Source organism: Gopherus flavomarginatus, chromosome 1, assembly GCF_025201925.1.
Source record: "Gopherus flavomarginatus isolate rGopFla2 chromosome 1, rGopFla2.mat.asm, whole genome shotgun sequence".
NCBI classification, from domain to species: Eukaryota; Metazoa; Chordata; order Testudines; family Testudinidae; genus Gopherus; species Gopherus flavomarginatus.
In genome coordinates this window covers 359,293,795-359,315,890 of record NC_066617.1, presented here as the reverse complement: position 1 = coordinate 359,315,890, position 22,096 = coordinate 359,293,795, and the positions used below count along the sequence as shown (strand labels likewise).

Below are 22,096 nucleotides of genomic sequence, written 5' to 3'. Positions count from 1 at the left end.
CTTCAGTATGTGATAATAAATCAAATGAAACTCTAATTGAAAACTATAGTCTACAGTTCTGGCTTCATTGATTCAGTGAAATGGTCATACAAAACAGAAGCATTTCTGTCCAGCAGAAAAAGGGGCTAACATGATTCTTAAGTATTCTATTTTGTCTTCAAACATAGAGGCTAATTGGAAGTTAAGACCAGGTGGTTGGCATCTGTTAAGGGAAATGCACAGGCTGAGTCATTTGACAAGTCGCAATCTTGTTTGGGCTATTGTGATTGGGCTTAGAATACTTTTAATTAAGTAGAACGAGATCTGCCTTAGAAACGATTATTTCTACAGCACACTTAGTTTGATGACTGTTTCATGAACATTGTGTTTCTGATTTTTTAGTTAGTTCGAGGAGTATAATATGCACTAATTTGCAAGACTGCCTTTTTAGTTATGATTTACTGTACATATTCTAGGCCGTCACTAGAAGAAAAATCCTGTTATCTAGTAGCTTTTCTCTATTGGAAAAGCATATTTAGTCAGAAAATATGCTGGATAAGAGAATACTTTCACATAATATGCATTTCTGTTTAGTATGTCTGGACCGAACAGCTCTTCAGAATGGTCTATAGAAGGTCGTCGACTGGTGCCGCTGATGCCACGGCTGGTTCCACAAACAGCCTTTACTGTAACAGCTAATGCTGTTGCCAATGCAGCTATTCAGCACAATTCATCTCTTCTAGTTCCTGCAGAAACTGGGAACAAAGAAGGTGAGGGAATCCCAGTATCTTACTGCAAGTAGTGACAGTGTGAGAAGAATAATTGCACATTTTAAAAGGACACTGTCAGCTAGCTTAGATCCAAAGTGTGTAGGTTATATTTTAAACAAACAAACAAAAACCCTGTTCTTTCATTTTCATACAGTGTTAACAGAAATATTTTCATGAAATCTGATTGGATTTGCAGTCCCTTTTGGAATTTTTGCAATCTTAAATGTAGTATTGTGCTAGTGCAGCGGTTCTCAGACTGGATCGGAACCCCAAAGTGGATCGTGACCCTATTTTAATGGGGTCGCCGGGCTAGCTTAGACTTGCTGGGATCTGGGGCTGAAGCCTGAGCCCCGCCACCTGGGGCCGAAGCCCATGGGCTTCAGCCCTGGGCAGCACAGCTCAGGTTACAGGCCCCCTGCCAGAGGCTGAAGCCCTTGGGTTTCGGCTTTGGCCCCCCCATCCAGGGCAGCGGGCTCAGGCAGACTCAGACTTCAGTCCCCCCTCCAGGAGTCAGGTAGTAATTTTTGTTGTGAGAAGGGAGTCATGGTGCAATGAAGTTTGAGAACCCCTGTGCTAGTGCATTAGGAACCGGAATATGAAATTGACTAAAAGCACAAAGGAACTTGACTGGTTTACTGTCTATGCCAAGAAAGGCAAAAATGTAAACCGCATACATTCTAAATGTTTTGAAGATGTAAAGTGTGGCAGTTGTTATAAATAGTGCAAAGTTAAATTACTAAAAATGAAAGAAATAAAGAAATTGTTACAGGACCCTTGAAGGTATAGTGATATTCAGAAAAGTGACTTTGCAAAAATGATGTCAATATCCATTCTTATTTTGTCCCTCCAGATCAAACATACTAAATTAACAAGTCAAAAGATGCCTCCCCCATCCTCCCCATACTCCCTACAAACACCATCTAAGCTGCAGAGTTTTATTTTACTTTGTTTTAGGGGTTTAGTTACAGTATATTTACACAGTTACAGAAAACCTAACACTTCTTGAATTAGTTTTTTTCTGACAGATTTGGGAAACAGTATACCACCGGCTTTCTCTTACTACTACTTGTAAACATCAATGTTACAGCAATTAAACAAGGAAAACCATTTTAAAAGACATTAATCTGTCTTAATTTAAAGAGGGTTTTCAGATTGATTCGAGGACTGACATGCCAGTGAGCACAATGCAGTAACAATTTTATATTTATATCACTGATCTACACAAGAGTCCTAAGCACATGAAAACAAAATTAATTAAAATACTAAACACATACAAGATAAACTATAATGTAAAACACACAATCAGTAGAGAAGAAAATAATATCAATGGTGTCTTTAAGGTCTTCTCAAATAAAAACATTTTAAAATCTGCTTTGAAAGCCACTAATTCTATGGTCGTTCTTGGGTCAGAGCGGCCAGCACTCCACAGTAGCAGGACCGCAGAGGCAAGGATGTGGATAGTGACCCAATAAGCCTTAAGCTTTAATTTATCTTTAAAGCTGTCAAAATAGTGCTAGGATAATGGAATTCTTTACTTTAGTTATGTGGAAGGTGTCTTCTCTCCTCTTCAGTGGTGGTTTGCTATTCCTACACAAGTACCACTTCAACCCCAACATCTACCCCTGTTCCAAGTGGCAGTGTAGCAACAGTGAAGTCCCCCAGACCTGCCAGTCCAGCCTCCAATGTAGTCGTCTTGCCAAGTGGAAGTACTGTTTACGTCAAAAGTAAGTGATACCAGTAACTTTGATTAACAAAACAGGAAGGGGATGGTCTTGTGATTAAAGCACAGGACTCTGAGCCAGGTAATCTGGGTTCTAAACCCAGCTCTGCCTCAAATTTACTGTGTGGCTTTGGACAAGTCACTTCACCGATAAATACACTAAGGCACAAAGATGTTAAAGTGGGACTAATACTTCCCTTCCTGATGAGGGTATGTTGAGGCTCAATTCATTGATTGAAAAATACTCTTGAGGTATTTTGATGTCTGGGTTAATAGAAGTGCAAAGTATGAAAAATAAAACCTAGGAATTGCCATGCAATAGTGGATCATTTGTCCATCTAGTTTGGAATTTTGCCTCTTATGTGGTCATACCTAATGCTTCAGAAGGAGGTTTCCCTTCCACCTCTTCCCCAAAGTATGCACCTGGCCTACAGTGCAGTCATTTATCATTTGTGGGAGGGGGAGAAACCCTTTTTCTCTTTTCAAATTAGCAGGAGAATTTCTAGGAATATCATTTTCCTACAAGCACTTATGTGCCCTAAAGCAGCAAGTGATATGGCATGTCAAGGTAAGGGGCCAAATCCTTATCTGATGTAAATCAGCTAAGCATTTGGCCCTTTGTGGATATTACCAAAAGAATATAAATTTAAAATAATATCGTTTTCCTACTGTTTTTTACTGAGCAGTAGCTGAACTTTTAAAAAAACTACACAACTAACCTCACCCAGGGATTCTATTATCATTTACTTGCACAGTGTTATGGCTTGCATACTACCACAGTTTTGCAGTGTGTTGGGAAGTACAGGCTTAGGAATAGTCAGATGATGTAGTTGGTTTCTACTTTCAGGGTGCATAAAAATTGATGACTATAAAATAATCAGAAATAAGATTTTTTAAATTTAAATCAGATTTTTTATTTAAATGTGTAGGTTTATTTTTAAACAAATATGTATATCTAAAATTAAATTTGAAATTGATAACCTGTGTTAAGGTGTAAATGATCTACTGGGATAATTTAAATAAAAAATATGCTGCAGCAGTGAGCCCTCCTCAGAGTTTTATTCTGCTTTTTAATTACATACAGAATCAGAGAGGAAACAACTTTTGAGGTCAACTCAAGCTTTATAAATGTCACAATGTAATGTAATTAAGTAATTATCTGTTATTATTTTCAGTCTTTATAATGGAGTGAATGTGATTTACATTTTCCAGAAAAGCTTTTGCTGTAACTAAACTGAAACCAAAAGTAATTAGCAGATGCAGAATCTTTTCTTCATTTTGACTAGTTCAGTCAAATATTGAGAAACTGATTGGGAGTTGAAAAAGGAGGAAAGTTTGTCTAAGAATAAAAGCCAAGTGGGAGATGATGAGAATAGTTCTAAATACTTGGAGGATATCAGGTCAGATTTTCAAAGGTATTTAGTCACCTGAAGATGCAGGTAAGTGTCTGCTGGGATGTTCAAAAATGCATAAGCAGGTTAGACAGCTAACTCTTACTGAAATCACCTTAGAAAGGCATGTAAACATCTTTGCAATATTTGGCCCACGGTGACCAGAAACAAGCTGTTTAAAATGCAAAACATGTTTTGGTAAACTTGTTTTCTTATGTATCCAGCACATTTTAAGGTAATTTTATTTATCAAAGAAACAATTTAAAAATGCTGCTTTTGTACAGTTTTAATTTAATTCCAAATTCCATTCAAGTGCAGCTTGACACAAATGCCGGGTACAAATTACTGCCTAATACATAGGAATGGCATCAATTCACCATTTTCTAACATTAAAAAAAAATTAAAATTAAGAATTTGAATAAATGTATGTTAAGCTATATGAATTCTAAAATATATGTACAGATTTAATATATCTTCCTGGTTAGCAAAAAGAAATACCAGATTTGGTCTAAAGGTTTTATTTGGTGGGGAATCAATGTTTTAATGCTTATATCAACCAATGAGAATAAACCTTTCTTTAGAAAAGTAATTTTAAAAGTACAATTGCAAATGGAGATTAAAATTGATTGTTTAAATCAATATTTCCTACTTGCAGTTACAAATCACTTGGATTTAAATCAGTCTGCCCTATCTATTATAGAAAGGTACGTTGTTTCAGATGTAAGATCTAGAAAAATGAATGTTCTCTTAGCTCAAACAACTGAAATCTAAACGTTAAAAAAAATGCCATCACATAGTAATGACTCAGCCTACGATTTGGTCATGAAGGTCACGGAAGTCACGGAATCCGTGACTTCCGTAGACCTTCATGACTTCAGTCCACAGTGGCTGGGAGCTGCAGGGCATCCCACTGCCCATGGTGGCTGGGAGCTGCAGGGCACCCCACTGCCACCCAAGATGACGGGGGCTCCCCAGCGGTTCCCAGTCCCCGCAGACGGAGTGGGAGGGGGGAAGGATCCCCGCAGCTCCCCAGCCTACACATGGATGGTGGGGGATTCCCCTGCAGCTCCTCAGCTGCTGCGGGCGGGGGTCCCTCCCCGCTCCAAGCCACTGAGCCCGGCAGGGGCAGCAGTTCCCAGCCACAGCAGGGCAGGGTGCTGGACCCTCCTCCCTCCCCATTTTGTCATGGACGTTTTTAGTAAAAGTCAGGGACAGGTCACAGCTTACATGAACCTTTGTTTATTGCCCATGATGTGTCCATGACTTTCACTGAAAATTTCCACGACACAATCATAGCCTTAGTAATGACTGTAGGACTGGTTTGGATTCAAACAAATGATACAAGGATGAAAAAAATCTCAATCCCCTAAATCAGCCAGTCCCTCAGTTTTTTGCATTTGAATTTTTGCTGAGAGCAGATTTAATTTTCTTTTGCAAAATGAGGGTCTGAGAATGAGCATCTCCAGCCATCTTGTACAAAGATGAACTGAAGGCATTGAGTGTGTTTTTCAACTCATGACCTTTGATTTATGTGATTGTCCATAAGCATGGCATCATGCCTGTATGAGGTATTGTCAAAGGTGGTTACAATACACATCCATGCATATGTCTGACGTTCTGTGACCCTTAAGGCCAGTCGAAGTAAGAGAATCTTGGACAAGGTCTAGTGTTTTATTAAAGATCAACAGAGCATGTTCTAGAAAGCTAGTGTCAGTGGTTCAGTGGAATGTTACAGCAGATATATTTTCGGCACCTGAGGTGGGTGATTGTGGGGGTGAAGAAACTTTTTTGAGGCAAAAAGTTTCTTTTGCAGAATTGCATATTGGTAAAAGTTTTGCTTTTTGGCATACAGTGAGTAAAATGCGCCAAAATAGTCACTGCTTCAAACTGCTAAAGGCACAAGTTGGCAAAGTGGGATGTGGTCTTGGCAGCAGGAATGCATCATTTGATAAATAGATCTTCAGAAGCTATTTGAAAGAGAAAGGGATGCTGCTGCAAGTATACTGGGTTGCATTAAAGAAGGCACAAGGGATAAGGGGGGCATGGTGTGACGAAGCCAAGGGGGAAATTTTAGTTACATGTGTATAATTGCCATAGATGAAAACTGCTGGAAAAGCTGAATGTGGCGTTCTGAACAGGAATGCACTTGAAAAATGTCTTCCTACTCCCCTCACACATATGCAGTCTCATTAGTGTAACTTGTGCCATTTTTACACAGACTAGCAAAACCCCAACACTGACTGTTACATTCTTTTAATTTCTTATCCAGAATTAAACTGCAAAATTACTCAGTACCCTTGGTGGTTTGTTTTTTAAGAGAAATTCAGTATTATGACAATAAGTGTGATCTGTGGGAGGGAATAGGAACAGCTGATTCTGTTCTCAGGTCTGTCATGGACTTGTTGTGACCTCTGGAAGGTTTTATCTTCTCTCTGCCTTGTGTTTTCCCATTTGAAAAATGGATGTAGGACTTAACAAGCTTAATGTTGTTAGAAAGCACTTAATGTTATTAGAAAGCAATAAGAGATGGTCAGATGAAAAGTGCTATATAATTGAAAAGTCCTGTTCTTCCAGGTGTCAGCTGCTCAGATGATGATGAAAAGCCCCGTAAAAGGCGACGAACTAACTCTTCTAGTTCCTCCCCTGTTCTTCTGAAAGAAGTCCCGAAGGCTGTCACTCCTGTCACTAAAACTATCACGGTGCCAGTAAGTGGCAGCCCCAAGATGAGTAATATCATGCAGAGCATTGCCAACTCCTTACCGCCACACATGTCTCCTGTGAAAATAACGTTCACTAAACCCTCAACACAGACAACAAACACAACAACACAGAAGGTATGTGGGGGAATCCGCCAAGCATTATGTAATTGTATTTCCGTCAATGAATAAAACATATTTAGCTTTTTCCGCTCTACGAAAGTGTCAGGCTATATTTTAAGGATTGTTGTTTGGGTAAGATGATGCCTCTTTTTAAAACAAAAATCTTGTGTGAATTTAGTGCGCCTCTGTGTGAAGGGACCTGGATTGACAGTCCTGGAGACTGAAGCCCTCTTTTTATCCACAGAACAGGTACAGCACAGGCAGTGGGAGTGCAAGCTTCCCCTACGCTGCCCCACCAATGTGCATCAACCCTGACCTGAAGGGATCCCTTCTAGGGATGAGAGGGAATTTAGTCTCCATGCTCATTCAATTATTGGCCTCTCTGGTGAGACTGCCAACAAGTTGCCAGTTAGTACCTTTTGTGGTGTTGGGTTTTGTGATATGGGCACTAGTCCACAGAACTGGATCACATAGGCCAATGAGCAGCCATCAGATGGTAACAACTTGTGGTCAAAGGTAATCTTTCTTATTTCTCTTTTCCTTAATTAAAATTATTCTATTTTTGCAGTAGTAAGACTCCAGAAAACTGGGTTTGGTCTTTCCATGGCCCACTCTACTTTGTGTAGGAAATCATGCCTCCAGGAGGCCTGAGATCTCTCTTTGGCCCAGCAGGACTTGTTGCTAGATCTGAACAGAGATTGTGGGGATGTTATTTTCTTTTTCATTCTACTCCCTTTACACAGTATTGTGGCAGTTGAGATAACCTGGGTACTCAAACTAACAGTGCCGTGTTTGACCATAATGGGGCTGGAGGCAAGCAATCCTCAGCTGTAGAATATTTTTAAAATGGATCCTGCATTTGTTGATTTCCAGTCATGCTGCAAGACCTACTTGTTCTCTCAGACTTTTGGGGGGAGGGTTTTAGATTATGGACTGGTCCTAAATGACATTTTGTTTTTGATTTTGTGGGTCCAGAGTATTGACTGGATGTATTTTAATTAACTAAAATAAATAAATCCTATTTAAATTTAAACACAGTAGTGACAGTGGAAACCAAATTCATTTTTGGCGTATCTATTGATTTCAGTAGATTTTCATGAGAGATTAATTTGACCTTGACACAGAGTATTGATTTAGATTAGCCTCTAGAAAGCATTTTTCAGATAATGAGAGATGCTTGATTTTTGAGCCCCACCTCACCACCATAATCTTTGTGTTAGACTCAGATTTACTTTCTAACTTTATGTGGATTAGCACACTTCCCATGTCTTGATTTTGGACACTTAGTTCAGTGCAGTAACTTCCTACATTTTAGTATGCAGTGCATTTATTCCTGGCCTTTCATAATGTCTGTTCAGTTGTGTAAAGTAGGGGATGCTTTCATTTAGTTCCCTGAAGTCCAGAAGTATCACTGCTCAAACAAATGTCTGCTGGAAAAGCATTCTGGTTAATGGCATGCAAATAAGCATGAGCACATCAAATATAAGGTCTTGCTTTCCATGCAGCAAATATTATTTAGATTAAAGTCTGGTTTAACCAGTGACAGAACATTTGTCTGGATGAACACAAGTTTTGCACTGGGGTAATTTATTGTGTGTACTAAATATAACTAGCTTGAAGAAAAGTGGGGGGCTTGGTGTACTCATCTACATATTATTATTCAGGCTATATTCATTATCCATATTACTTATACATCTTATTCCTTTTTCAGAGCAGATGCTTTGAACTCTGTAAATAAACAAAGTTTTAGCCTGTGCTTTAGTATCGTCTGTATTCAAAATGAAATTGAAAAGCATAGATTATAAAGGAGGATGTAGTAATTCAAGATGAAATAGACCTGCAAAGGAAAGGTACAGGCACAAGATAGGATATTAAGCTATTACAATCTGATGGTTCACTGTCCTTTCTGAATGGAACAATAGGTGCAATCTTTTTGAAAATGGGCATACTGTTAATTTTATCTTCTTTCACTTAGGCCTTTACAGAAAGGTATTTGTCACTTGTTCTCAAAAACCTTCCAACAGATATTTCTCATTTTGCTTTATATGCACACTTCAGTTTAAGTGAAATCTCAGTCAGGTCCCATACTAATACACAATGACAAGATCTAAACTTGTTCTAATAGGAAGTGTAGTAGTTTTTGTATATTGCATAATTTGTTATTGTGATACTCTTTTAAATTGAGTTTGTATATCATACTTTCCAACCAAAGCGATAATGCTGCTTTAGTAATTTTAAAGAATTATTGAGGTTTGGGATTAGGTTTGAATTTGATATGCAGTTCTTTAAACAATAAGTGATGTTGAATGTGATTCTTGAATTCTTTTATACCAGTTTTCAGGATTGTGGTGATATTTCAGTAGAGTGGAGGAAAATTCATAGATTCCACAAGGCTCTTCCATTTTTCTATTGCATAAAGCTTTATACAAAGGAGGACAATCTAGTAACTACTCTTACTAGTCAAGTCCAGTGGCAACTGTTACCCTCGCATCTTTTTTCAATATCTCTTTACCAAATTTTTGGCATTTCTCAAAACTGCCAAGGTTAGCTTCAGTATATATTCAATAAATGTCTTTAACAAAATAAACAGATGTTCCTCTTAAAAATCTGAATAATTTACTGTCGGTCAGCTAATCAAATAACCTTTTACCAGTGAAAGGATGCTCTGCAATTTTAGTATTCCTCACTAGATTCATTTTATCATCTTTACATATGTGACAATAGTATCTAAAAAGTATAATGGCTTGGACCCTCACTCCTTCATAATTGTACTTTAGAGGAATATTCTGCTTTCTAGTGTCCCACTGTATAGGACAGATGAGTATTCCTTAGGTTTTATGTGGCTTATACAATATATGTTTCTGTTTTAACTTGTGTGTACATATGTAATATATAGCATGCAGTATATTGTGTATGCACATACACAGTAAGATCAAAACAAAATGTTATGTGTATATATCTGTTATATATATGTATGCAGATGATAAAACAATTAGTTTTTCAAACCAGACAATTGCATAGGGGTAAAATCTTTCTCTTGAAAGGTCAGAATGAATTCTAGGTATTTCAGTGATCAGTCAGGTGCAATTGTAATTCACTAGATGCAGCATTTTTTTATCTGCAGACAAGTGGTGCCCCGAGAGGAAGGAATTTCCTATCTATCTTTAAAACATCCATAGATTATCGGATAAATTGCTTCTGATCCCTAAAATGGGTTGTTCACTGATAAGTATTAGGGAGAGGCAAATTTATTGCACTGATGGGATATGTAATAATCAGTTGAAAAATAGTTTTTGATCCATATAGCTAAATGATCAACTGTGGCAAACAGTTAAATAGGTTATTAAAGAGAGAATTTATGCTTCTCGTTGCCAGGTCTTGAGATATGTGCAGGTTTGGGAGAGTGATGGTTAAAACCCTCCTGAAATTCCAGAAATGGAGCAGTTTTGAGTGATGGTGACAGGCAGGCTTCAGACTTTGTGCCCCAGTGAGATGAACTGAGACATTTCACACCTGTCTTGTTTCAATTTGTCAGCAACATCAGATAACACTACTTTAGTCACATACATACTGTTTTCTTCTTAACCAAAAAGCAAAAACGTATCCATTTTAAATGAAAATATAGTCCCTTCAGAAAGTGATGGATTAGCTGGCCTACCTCCAACCAAGAGAAACTTTATTTCTGCTGTCAAGTGTATTCAGATCTGCAATTGAACTCTAAACTAAGGGCGCTAAAACTAAATACGATTGTGTGTGTGTAGTGTGTTACAAAGTTGCTATAAAACTTCTAAACACATGTGAGTGATTAATTAAATTTTGTTGTTTCAGGTGATCATAGTAACCACCTCTCCAAGTTCAACGTTTGTACCCAACATTCTCTCCAAGTCTCACAACTACGCAGCAGTCACTAAACTTGTTCCAACATCTGTCATTGCCTCAACTACTCAGAAGCAACCAGTGGTTATAACAGCTTCTCAGTCCTCTTTGGTCAGTAGCAGCAGTAGTGGCAGCAACTGTTCCACTCCCTCTTCCACTCCAAATACCATTGCTGTGACTGCTGTGGTGTCATCAACACCGTCAGTGGTTATGTCAACGGTAGCACAAGGTATGACAGTTGTTATTTATCAAAACTTTTACTGGTATGGTAGCCTTTATTTGAGCTTCCCTTATTTCCCTACCTGCTTGATGATTCCGTTTACTGCTTAAATGTTAATTGAGCAGACCACACATTCCTTTGTTTGAGACAGATTTGTTTGCCGCTAATCTCAGTACATATACTTTGTAAAGTGCATGGAAAACAATAGGTATGCATTTGATTCTCAATGCATCCAATCCACTGTATTCTATAACCAAATCCTTAATGCAGATTTCTTCTCTTCCCCTCAACAATTAATATATGCAAATTGTATAGTTCCAAAGTGAATCTTCCCAGAAAATATTATGCAGCTTTCCACTGTGAAGGTGACTTAACTGCAGTATTAAAAATGTGTAACCGCAAACTGACTTGTATTGACCTTTAAAACACTCCCTATGATAAATGAAGGGGGTGGGGGAGTAGCTCCCTTTTATGGACACCCAGCCAGCTGGTTAGCTATAAAATTCCTGTTAGTAGCTGTTCTCTACTTGCTTTACCTGTAAAGGGTTAAAAAAAAAGTCCACTGGTAAAGGAAGGCACCTGACTAAAAGAGCCAATGGGAAGGCTGGAACTTTTTAAAATTGGGAAAACACTTTCCTTTTGTGTCTGTCGTTGCTCTCCGGGAAGAGGGGAACAGGGCAGCAGTTATGCTTTGAGAAGCTGAAGGTCAGGTATGAAAATCATCGAAATCATACCTAGAATTGTTTACTTGGAACCCAGATATGTAAGTAGATCAGAAAATGTGTAGAAAGACGTGATTAGGTTTATTTTGTTTATTTCTTATGGCTTGTGGATTCCTCTGTGCTAACCCCAGGTGCTTTTATTGCTTGTAACCTTTAAGATGAACTGCCCCCCTAAAAAAAACATATTTTGTATGCTTAATTTTTGGAATTACTCTTTTAAAAATCTAGCAATAGCCTGAGTTTTCAGAAGTATTTTCTTTCTTTTTCTTTGTAATAAAATTTACCTTTTTTAATAACAGGATTTGGATTTTTGTGTCTTAAGAGGTTTGTGCACATGTTTTTTAGTTAGCTGGTGGCAGCAGCTGATTTATTTGTTTTTTTCTCTCTCATCTTTTCCCCATGGGGTGGTGAAAGGGCTTGAGGGTACCCCACAGGAAGGAATTCCCACATGCACCTTCCTGGGTTCCAGGAGGTTTTGCATTTGGGTGGTGGCAGCATCTACCCATCCAAGGTCAGAGAGAAACTGTAACCTTGGGAGTTTAATACAAGCCTGGAGTGGCCAGTATAATTTTTAGAATCCTTGTGGGCCCCCACCTTCTGCACTTGAAGTGCCAGAGTGGGGAATCAACCTTGACACTCCTCCTACCCATCCCCGATATGAAAAATAACTAAATATTCTGGGGGTAATCTTTTGAGGAAATTTGTTTTTGTTTAGACAGGCTCACAAAATGAAACCCTAAAATAGATAAGTCATAATACGTGGCTTATCTAGTCTTCAGATCGCTTTTTGAGCATTTACCAATTAATCCTCATAACGTTTCTGTGAGGTGGAGAAGTATTTGTAAATTTTATCCCCATTTTAGAGTTAGGGAAACTGAGTAGAGAATGGGTTACCCAGGGTCAGAGGGAATCTGTTGGAGCTGGAATTGAAATCGGGAGTTGCTGGCTTCTAGTCATAACTAAATATGCTAGATCACACTGGTTGTCATAAAGTACTTCTTCAAGGCCCATATTCTTCATTTTCTTCCCCTTCCCTCTTCTCTCCTAAGAGTGTTCATAGCCCCTTTTGGAACCCAAAGGATTCCCCTGCTGTTTTCCTGCATTTCCTACCCTGTCTTTTTCTGTATTGCCATGAACTTTTCTTTTGGTATAGGATGATTTGATATAGGTTCTTCTATAGTTTATCTGCATTCTTAATTTTGGTCAGAGGAGTTCAGAAGATAGTGATGCAAGGCATTTTTTTCCTTTACAATATTTCTGAGGAAACCTTTGCATTTATTATTTTAACTAACCCCACCCAGAGCACTCAAGATTCAGTCAGGAATATATAGTAAAAGTCATGGACAGGTTACAGGCTGTGAATTTTTGTTTACTGCCTGTGACCTGTCCATGACTTTTACTAAAAATACCCATGCCTAAAATGTCTGAATCACTATTACTATACAGGATTGTTGTACCTTGATAAATAGACTTGGATTTGCTTACCTTGTTCAAGACTGCTTCTGATTTCCAAGTTATGTATTGCACACACATTATGAAATAGAGGGCGTTAGCTGGTTATCCTTCCTAAGACTACCACTCACATTGTCAAACATTCTCAGTTAGTGTTAATGCTCTTGATGTCCCCATATTTTCTTTCAACCTCTTAACAGTTTTTATTGCACTGTAAATTTTTTATGTCTTGCAGTTTAAAAATGGTCAACCTTGAAAGGGAGGGGTTATGTTAATTATACTTCAAAAAGCACAGAGTAGACTGCAAGCTCTTTGGAGCATGATCTCTACATTAACTATATCAGTGGCTCTCAGTTTTTCCAGACTACTGTACCTCTTTCAGGAGTCTGAGTTGTCTTGCATAGCCCAAGTTACACCTCCCTTAAAAACTACTTGCTTACAAAATCAGACATAAAAATAAAAAGTATCACAGCACACTATTACTGAAAAATTGCTTACTTTCTCATTTTTACCATATAATTATTAAACAAATCAATATAAATATTGTACTTACATTTCAGTATATAGAGCAGTATAAATGTCATCTGTAGAAAATTTTAGTTTGCCCTGACTTTGCTAGTGCCTTTTATATAACCTGTTGTAAAATTAGGCAGATATCTAGATGAGTTGCTGTATCCCCTGAAAGGCCTCTGCATACCCCTAGGGGTACGCATACCCCTAGTTGAGAACCACTGAGCTATCTTATCCTGTTGTGCTGACACATTGATAACTTACGTAAAGTTTTCTTTGTCTGTAAATTCAGGTACTTTGGAATTGAAAGATGGCATTGCATCTTGTCAGATTCTATGCATGCTTACATGTGCTTTTCACAATAGTAAAGGAAATGGAAAAGTGCCTGTGTTGCTTTTAAAGAACAGAAATGTGTTCACTTGTTTCACGGTTAAATCCACATTTGTTTGCTCTTTCACAGGTGTGTCCACTTCGGCAATTAAAGTTGCATCCACCAGACTACCTTCCCCAAAAAGCTTGGTGGGGACCCCAACTCAGATTCTAACACAGTTTCCCAAACAGCATCAGCAGACCCCAAAACAGCAGCTGCATCAAATACAACAGACCCAGCAGCAGCTGTCACAGGCTTCTCCTGTAGCACACCAGCAGCAATCACAACAGTGTCAGTTGCCACCTGGCATCAAGCCCACCATTCAGATCAAACAAGAATCAGGTAGTTGGAATTAAACTTGGACAATATTAGTAATGGGTGAAGTCTGACAACCATACAAGAACTAAGGGCTAAATTCTGCCCTGAAATGTGCACAGGCAGCTCTTGTTGACGTCAGTGGGAGGCACCTCAGGCCAGAATTTGGCTCTGAAACTGGAAAAGGTGGTTAATAGAGCATGTGTAGGTAATAATTTGAGTTTACCTTTGTGGAAAAGTGTTTCGGTGTTTTTCTGTTCCCCCTGGTAGAAAAGAGAACCTCTTAAGTAGGAAGTTTTCTTCCTGCCTTTAGATACTGTAAAGGTATATGCATGCTCTTGTAAACAATTGTTTGCCTGGCAACCTGGAAGATGGCAATTTTCTGAAGATTTAAACATTTTGAGCAAACAAACAGCTTTTCAGCTGTATTACTTAAGTTTAAAGGTAATCCATCTGTCCATCTCTTACTGCTACTATTGGGTTACTGTTCTTAGAAGGTAAGGGAGGGTAAACCTAGGCTTAGGAATTGACTTTTGTCATAGCAAATGCAGTACTTAGAACCGAAAGTTGGACTGGATTCTGTTTCTATCACTGGTTAATACGGTTGACTTTGGGCAAGTCACTTAGTCTCTCTGCATCAGTTTGATCTGTTTGTAAAATAGTTTACTAATCCCTACCTCATGGGGTGTTGAGAAGTAATGTTTGTAAAGCTCTTAGAAAATTTTAAGGAGAACTGCTATAAAAGTGCCAAGTATTATTCTGTCCTTGTTTGGTTTTATATTAATGCACATGAAATCAGCACTGTAGTAAGGGAACATGTATTTTATTTTGGTTCTAGACCTTTTAGGTCAGAGTAACTAAAAAAGATAAGACCACAGGACAGTGGTGGTGAGACTCTATGATGAAATGTCCTGTGGATTATGAGACCATTGCTTAGAAAAAAAAGTCCATTAATGAACAGTATAAAATGCCTCCACTCCACAGTCATTGCTCACCACTTAATCAGTAACTATCATTTTTGTGTCTGCGCCATACAAAGAACTGGTACAGAAGGAGTAGCAAGTACAAAAGAAATTCAAATTTAAAATAGCTGCATTGTCTTGCTTCATTCTTTGCCTTTTACTATGCTTTTAAACCCAAGATGGTTATCACCTTTTAAAATAACTCACATAAAGTGACCTTTAGCCTACCTTCTAATACGTATTTGCTCTGGAAAGCTTAGGTCAGATGTTTTAACTGAGATTTTGCTTTTTATCTAGTTTTCCCTCTGTATTGACTCAACGAGGGTCAAATAATTCAGCCAACAACTCAGGGCATCTACTTAGCATAGAGTAGAACTCAGGACCCACTTGGCTTGGAAAAACTCTTGCTCTGACTTCTCGACCATCATTTCTTGAAACCTTTGATTGCAACCCAAAAGTGTGTCCCAAAGAGGTGTTCGCTGGGTCATACCCCACAGGTTAGGAGTGGGCAATAGAAGACAAATCCTCCTTGACAGTATGGTCCATTAGAAGGGGAAAGGAGTGACTTGCTCACTCCCTCACTCTTTGTCTCTGGTCAGCCCCTGTCCTCATCCCAATTCCACTGCAGCTCCAAGGCAGCACCAGCTCAAGAGACAAGTTCAGAATGGGAGGGAGAAGCCTCCTCACCCCGAGCTCCTGAATCCAGTTTCTTCCTTGCTCCCGACAGAACATAAGAACGGCCGTACCGGGTCAGACCAAAGGTCCATCTAGCCCAGTATCTGTCTACCGACAGTGGCCAATGCCAGGTGCCCCAGAGGGAGTAAAGCTAACAGGCAGTGATCAAGTGATCTCTCTCTCCTGCCATCCATCTCCATCCTCTGATGAACAGAGGCAAGGGACACCGTTCTTTACCCTTCCTGGCTAATAGCCATTTATGGAGTTAGTCACCATGAATTTATCCAGTTCCCTTTTAAACATTGTTCTAGTCCCAGCCTTCACAGCCTCCTTAGGTAAGGAGTTCCACAAGTTGACTGTGCGCTGTGTGAAGAAGAACTTCCTTTTATTCGTTTTAAACCTGCTACCTATTAATTTCATTTGGTGACCCCTAGTTCTTGTATTATGGGAATATGTAAATAAGTTTTCCTTATCCACTTTCTCTATATCACTCATGATTTTATATACCTCTATCATATCCCCCCTTAATCTCCTCTTTTCCAAGCTGAAAAATCCTAGCCTCTTTAATCTCTCCTCATATGGGACCCGTTCCAAACCCCTAATCATTTTAGTTGCCCTTCTCTGAACCTTTTCTAGTGCCAGTATATCTTTTTTGAGATGAGGAGACCACATCTGTACGCAGTATTCAAGATATGGGTGTACCATCAATTTATATAAGGGCAATAATATATTCTTCTTCTTATTCTCTAGCTCCTTTTTAATGATTCCTAAGATCCTGTTTGCTTTTTTGACCGCCTCTGCACACTGTGTGGACATCTTCAGAGAACTATTCACGATGATGCCAAGATCTTTTTCCTGACTCGTTATAGCTAAATTAGCCCTCATCATATTGTATGTATAGTTGGGGTTATTTTTTCCAGTGTACATTACTTTACATTTATCCACTTTAAATTTCGTTTGCCATTTTGTTGCCCAATCACTTAGTTTTGTGAGATCTTTTTGAAGTTCTTCACAATCTGTTTTGGTCTTAACTATCTTGAGTAGTTTAGTATCATCTGCAAACTTTGCCACCTCACTGTTTACCCCTTTCTCCAGATCATTTATGAATAAATTGAATAGGATTGGTCCTAGGACTGACCCTTGGGGAACACCACTAGTTACCCCTCTCCATTCTGAGGTACTCTCATTTCTACATATTTTTGATTGCTATCAAAATGAAACTTACCAGTTCTTAATGAAGTATATGATAATGAAGAGACTGACAAATATGGATGCATTTTTTAGATATTTCATTGGTTTTGGACCAACTTGATATTGATTAACATAGTGGGTCCTAGGCGGAGATATTTGGTCATGGACCAAAGACTTCTGCACTAGATCACATGACTTAATGGTGCCACAAGCACCGGTGGTGATCAGAGTACTTAAGTGGTAGCAGGCACATGAAAGGTGAAGGTGGTGGTTGTCTTGGTACTAGCAAAAAATCTAAATATTATTTTTAAGCTTAGGAATATATTGGCTCAAAAATAAAAGCCTTGTGCAGCTACTTGCCCATTAGGGCTTGATCTGGGGAAAAATTTCAGCAAGTAACTTTTTGTGCCTGTATGTTAACAGTGACCTTTCTCCTTTCCTAGGTGTTAAAATAATCACTCAACAGGTGCAGCCCAGTAAAATCCTACCCAAACCAGTTACAGCGACTTTGCCCAGCAGTAGCAATTCACCGATTATGGTGGTTAGCAGTAACGGGACTATCATGACAACTAAACTGGTCACTACTCCCACTGGTAAGTTACTGTTCTTTGAAGGTAAGGGAGGGTAAACCCAGCAATACCGATAATAATAAACCCTGTTTAGCAGGGTTAAATAACATTTTGTTGATTGTTTATTTAAAAAAAAAAAAAGGGTATAACAGCAAATTCGTAAACCTTTTGATCGTCACATACTAGCTTAGGACATTTATCCTTGTCATACACTAAAAAGCTGTATTATAAACTCTCAAGTTTACCATTGAGTGGTCTTTTATCTCTCTTGTACTCTCTTTGACTTGGCACACATAAATATAATCATTCCTTTCCCACTGGTTGAGAGAGAAATGTCACTGAAACCGATGATGATGATGATACTTTGCACTTCTGTAGCACCTTGTGTTAGAGGATGTCAAACAAATGAATTAAGCCTCTCAACATTCCTTGAAGGTAGGTAAATAACATTATTCCTGTCTTATTGATGGAGGATTCGAGAGACATTTGACTTGTTCAGGGTCTCACAGTAAGTGCATAGAGGAGCCAGAAATAGAACCCAGATCCCCCAACTCTATTCTGTGTATTCACCAGTAGTCACACTTCTTTTCTGTATCAGCAGTGTTACAGACTGACGTGTTAGGGTAGTGTTGGATGTATGAAGATGATTTAGGGGCCAGACTGACTTTCTTTAAAGTTTGGTCAAATTCATTTCTTTGCTAAGTGCGCCACACATGTTGAGGTAGGTGGTATAAATCTGTGCTTAACTCAGTTTTTAGTCTAGCTTTTCAGTTCACCTTTAAATTCTTTACCCAGATAAAACATTATCCTAATATATTTTAAACAAGTGAAAATGAGTGTTTGGAATAACATTTTTTGTGATTTTTTTTTTTCATTTTAAATTGGTAAATCTTGAATAGGCCATTTGCTTTCTCTCTTCAGACCAGTTTTGAATATTAGGTTTCCCAATTAAATCTAGCTGTTTTGTATAATAACTTTTAGCAACAAAGAAGAGGTCTGCAATGTTTAGTCTACAATATCATAGAATTATAGATACATGCAGAAGTATAACTAGAGTAGAAAGTTACCCTTCCTTAACTAATACCTGTTAATCATAGTGGTTGAGAGGACTGAGCATGGGACTGGTAGTGAAGAATTGAGTTCATATTCCACCTCTCCCCCTGACTCACTCTGTGACTTTGGGTGAGTTCCTTAACTCTGTGGGCCCTATATTGCTCCCATTGAAGTTAATAGGAGAAAGGAAACAGACACCAGGTCTATATATCTGGGTATTGAGAAGATTAGCTTGAATTCATAAATACTTCTAAAATGTGTAACTGTATTTATTATTGTAGTTATTATTGTATTATAAAGAGTTATGGTATAAGTTTCACAAAGCGAAATTTAGACTGGACATAAATTCTTTTAAGCCACTTCTATTGGTTTATGTGCTCTCTCCCCACTCTTCTTAAAGAGGAAGAGATCAGTTCTAGCAAATTCTATCCAATAAATCACACTTTGGCCCATAATAAAATAAAGGACAAATATTGAGAGAGAATCTAAACACCTTGTGAACAACAGAGCCATGAACATAAAGGTCATCAGTTTATAAAGAGCAAATCGATTACCAACTGGAATAGTTTAACTTGAAATGTGATAGACAAAATGTTTAAGACAGTGCTGTATGAAATCTTTAATTTAATTTTAATTTGCATGTATCTGAACATTGTGATGCAGACTGTAAACTAGCTGGAAGATCTTAAAGGATAATGATAAATAGCACTGTATCCAGTCAAAGGCTGAAGGGGGATATCGTTGCTGTCTTGGAATACATCAGCGGGGTAGTGGCAGGGAGGGAGAAGAGCTGTTGAAGCTAAAGGACAATATTGGCACAAGAACAAATGGGTATAAACTGGCCATGAATAAATTTAGACTGGAAATTAGAAGATGTTTTGTAACCATCAGAAGAGTGAGGTTCTGGAACAACATCCCAATAGCAGTAGTGGGGGTGAAAAACCTAACTAGTTTTAAAATGGAGCATGATAATTTATGAATAGGATTGTATGGTGAGTTTGCCTGTGATAGCAATGGACTGGACTTGATGACCCAGGAGAGGTCCCTTCCTCTCCTCTGTTCCTATGTTCAATTTCTTATAGTGGAACTAAATACTTCTCTTTGATCTAAACCTTCTTTCACAATTTGCAGTACTCATAGTGTTTCGTATTTTAATTGCAAGCCTGTTTTTATTGTTTTACTTTGAAATAGGGACACAAGCAACATATACTCGTCCAACGGTAAGCCCCTCTATTGGGGCTCGGATGGCTGGAACTCCAGGCGCTGCCACTTACGTGAAAACAACCAGTGGCAGCATCATTACTGTAGTACCGAAATCGCTGGCTACACTGGGAGGCAAGATTATAAGCAGTAATATTGTTTCTGGTAGGTGTATTGATATAAAGCCTTATCTGAGATACAAAACTTCTAGAGACACACAAATACTTTAGGCCTCATGTTTGATTTGTCTCTGTGGGTACACAGACCAATAGTTTTGGTACATGTTTGAAAATATTTTTTGCATTTAGGACCAATTATTGTAAGAGAGTTATTCTCCTTTAGACATATCAGAAATGGCTGATTGATAAGTGAGGAACGAGAAGGAGGGTGAAGGTGTTGAAGAATGGAAGGAGATATTGTGAAGGCTTAGGGCATGCCTTAGATTTAGGAAGGAAGCAAATTTTTAACATCTTAATGTAAGAGGAGCCTGGGAAGCCAGAAGAAATCTTGAGTGGAAAAATGATTAGTGCTATGTTGTAGAAGGCAGGCAGGATTATATCAGCTCCTTTGGAAATGCGGGTGGAGTAAAAAAAAATTCATTTTTTTGTAGTCTGCAGAGAGCATCTCTGGAGAGTATTGATGAGATTTCTAGATCTAGTGGAGGTTTCATAGAATAGCATATGCACCACAGTCCTTTGATACCAACCTGTGCACTTGAGATCAGTAGTTGGCCTTTATTCCAAGGAAGCATAGTACATGAGGTTCTGTAAACAATGCAGGTTTTGAGGAGGGCATCTAAGTAATCTTTCCATTCAGTGGAGCATTCACTAGGGGTTTCATAGGCTAGAATTGAGAGAAACCCTACTTTCACCATCTTAGCATTATTTCCTTTTCTCAAAATTGGTACAAATTAAATGTATTTTTAAATCTAGAATGTGTTATGAAGTAGCTGCCAGGCAGGGGCGGCTCCAGGCCCCAGCACACCAAGCGCGTGCTTGGGGCGGCAAGCCGCGGGGGGCTCTTTGTCAGTCGTCGCGAGGGTGGCAGGCAAGTTGCCTTCAGCGGCTTGCCTGCGGAGGGGCCACTGGTCCCGCGGCTTCGGCGGACCCTCCGCAGGCATGCCGCTGAAGGCAGCCTGCCTGCTGTGCTTGGGGCGGCAAAATCCCTAGAGCCGCCCCTGCCACCAGGTGTCAATGATGGGTTGAAGTTGATAACCAGGATTCTTTGTTGGCACACACTTCAGCAGCTAGGTGTGATGTATTTACAGAGAATTGGAACTATTTTTAGGGAAAAACAGAAGTGGTGGTTATCTGAGCAGAAAAGTAATTATTAAAATGGGCAGACTGATACCACTGGTGACTTGTATGTTTGTTAGCCATTGTGAGAAGCTGTTCAGAAAGAGTCATTGTAAATAAACAAGAAGCCACTAAAGGCAAGTTGTTATATGGTAGGAGGGAAGAAGAACAAGAAGTTCATCAGTAGAAAAATGTCTTCTGAGCTCGGGGGTTCAAAAGGAAGGAGGTTTTTTTTTTTTAAATAATGCTGTGAAAGAAACCAAAAGTTTGTCTTATAATTCCAGTAACAAAATTCTGTATTCCCATACATTAGCCATAGTAAAAACCTGGCCTCCCTTTATGGAAAAGAGAGAAAATAGTGTTAATGTGTTCTCAGCATATGAACAGGTTAATACTGAATGGGAAACCTCCCTTTTATAAGTTGTAAACTTTCAGATTTTTCTCTTGCAAAATCTGTTGCAGATAGAATTGCTTGATCTACAATTTTCAATCTTTATTTCTATTTGAAATAATTTATTTGGTGGACAACTTTCTTTTAGCACAGGGATGCCCAAAATTTGCAACACTGAGAGCCAGAGCTAATGTGTATATTGACAGAATATGTCAAAGGTAAATGCACACAACCATAATATTTGTACCTGTACCTTCCATGATAGCTGTTCAGAAATTGTCCTTTGCTTTGTATCAACCATAAAAACTGTTCAGCTCTGTGCTCCCCATACAGGATCTGCAGTTGTTGTGCACCCTACATTCTTGGCTTCAGGTCACGCATTAAATGTCATCTCTTTAGCAGTTTAACTTTTTTCAGTTGCATTTAAACCTGCCATGATGGTAGGATTATCTTTAGGGCTTCTGTTTTTCAGTTTATATCAATTTCATTTTTCAGGATTTATGTTTAGCAATTTTCAAGTTTTATATAGCTTTCCAAAAATCGGGGTGGTTCAGGACTTTCTCTTTGTACACATCGTAATGAGTAATGAATCTCTTTGTAATGTCCCCTAGTGTGC

The 22,096-nt window shown here is 38.6% G+C and overlaps 2 protein-coding genes across 7 annotated transcripts in view; one reads left to right on the top strand and one right to left on the bottom strand.

Annotated features, from left to right (window-relative positions):
* The window catches only part of LRRC32 (leucine rich repeat containing 32), a 360,881-nt gene that overhangs the window by 142,276 nt on the left and 196,509 nt on the right, over positions 1 to 22,096 (bottom strand). The gene's annotated exons all lie outside the window — the stretch shown is intronic.
* Positions 1 to 22,096, top strand: part of EMSY (EMSY transcriptional repressor, BRCA2 interacting) — a 59,370-nt gene that overhangs the window by 14,197 nt on the left and 23,077 nt on the right. For 4 of the 6 annotated variants that reach the window (XM_050930330.1, XM_050930319.1, XM_050930326.1 and 1 more), the window contains exons 5-11: positions 574 to 749; positions 2,321 to 2,473; positions 6,435 to 6,694; positions 10,508 to 10,784; positions 13,920 to 14,171; positions 17,416 to 17,565; positions 19,786 to 19,959. In XM_050930330.1, the coding sequence (XP_050786287.1) occupies positions 574 to 749; positions 2,321 to 2,473; positions 6,435 to 6,694; positions 10,508 to 10,784; positions 13,920 to 14,171; positions 17,416 to 17,565; positions 19,786 to 19,959 (1,442 nt within the window). The remainder of the gene's footprint in view (positions 1 to 573; positions 750 to 2,320; positions 2,474 to 6,434; positions 6,695 to 10,507; positions 10,785 to 13,919; positions 14,172 to 17,415; positions 17,566 to 19,785; positions 19,960 to 22,096) is intronic. The other 2 variants (XM_050930347.1, XM_050930339.1) reach the window with 1 other exon arrangement.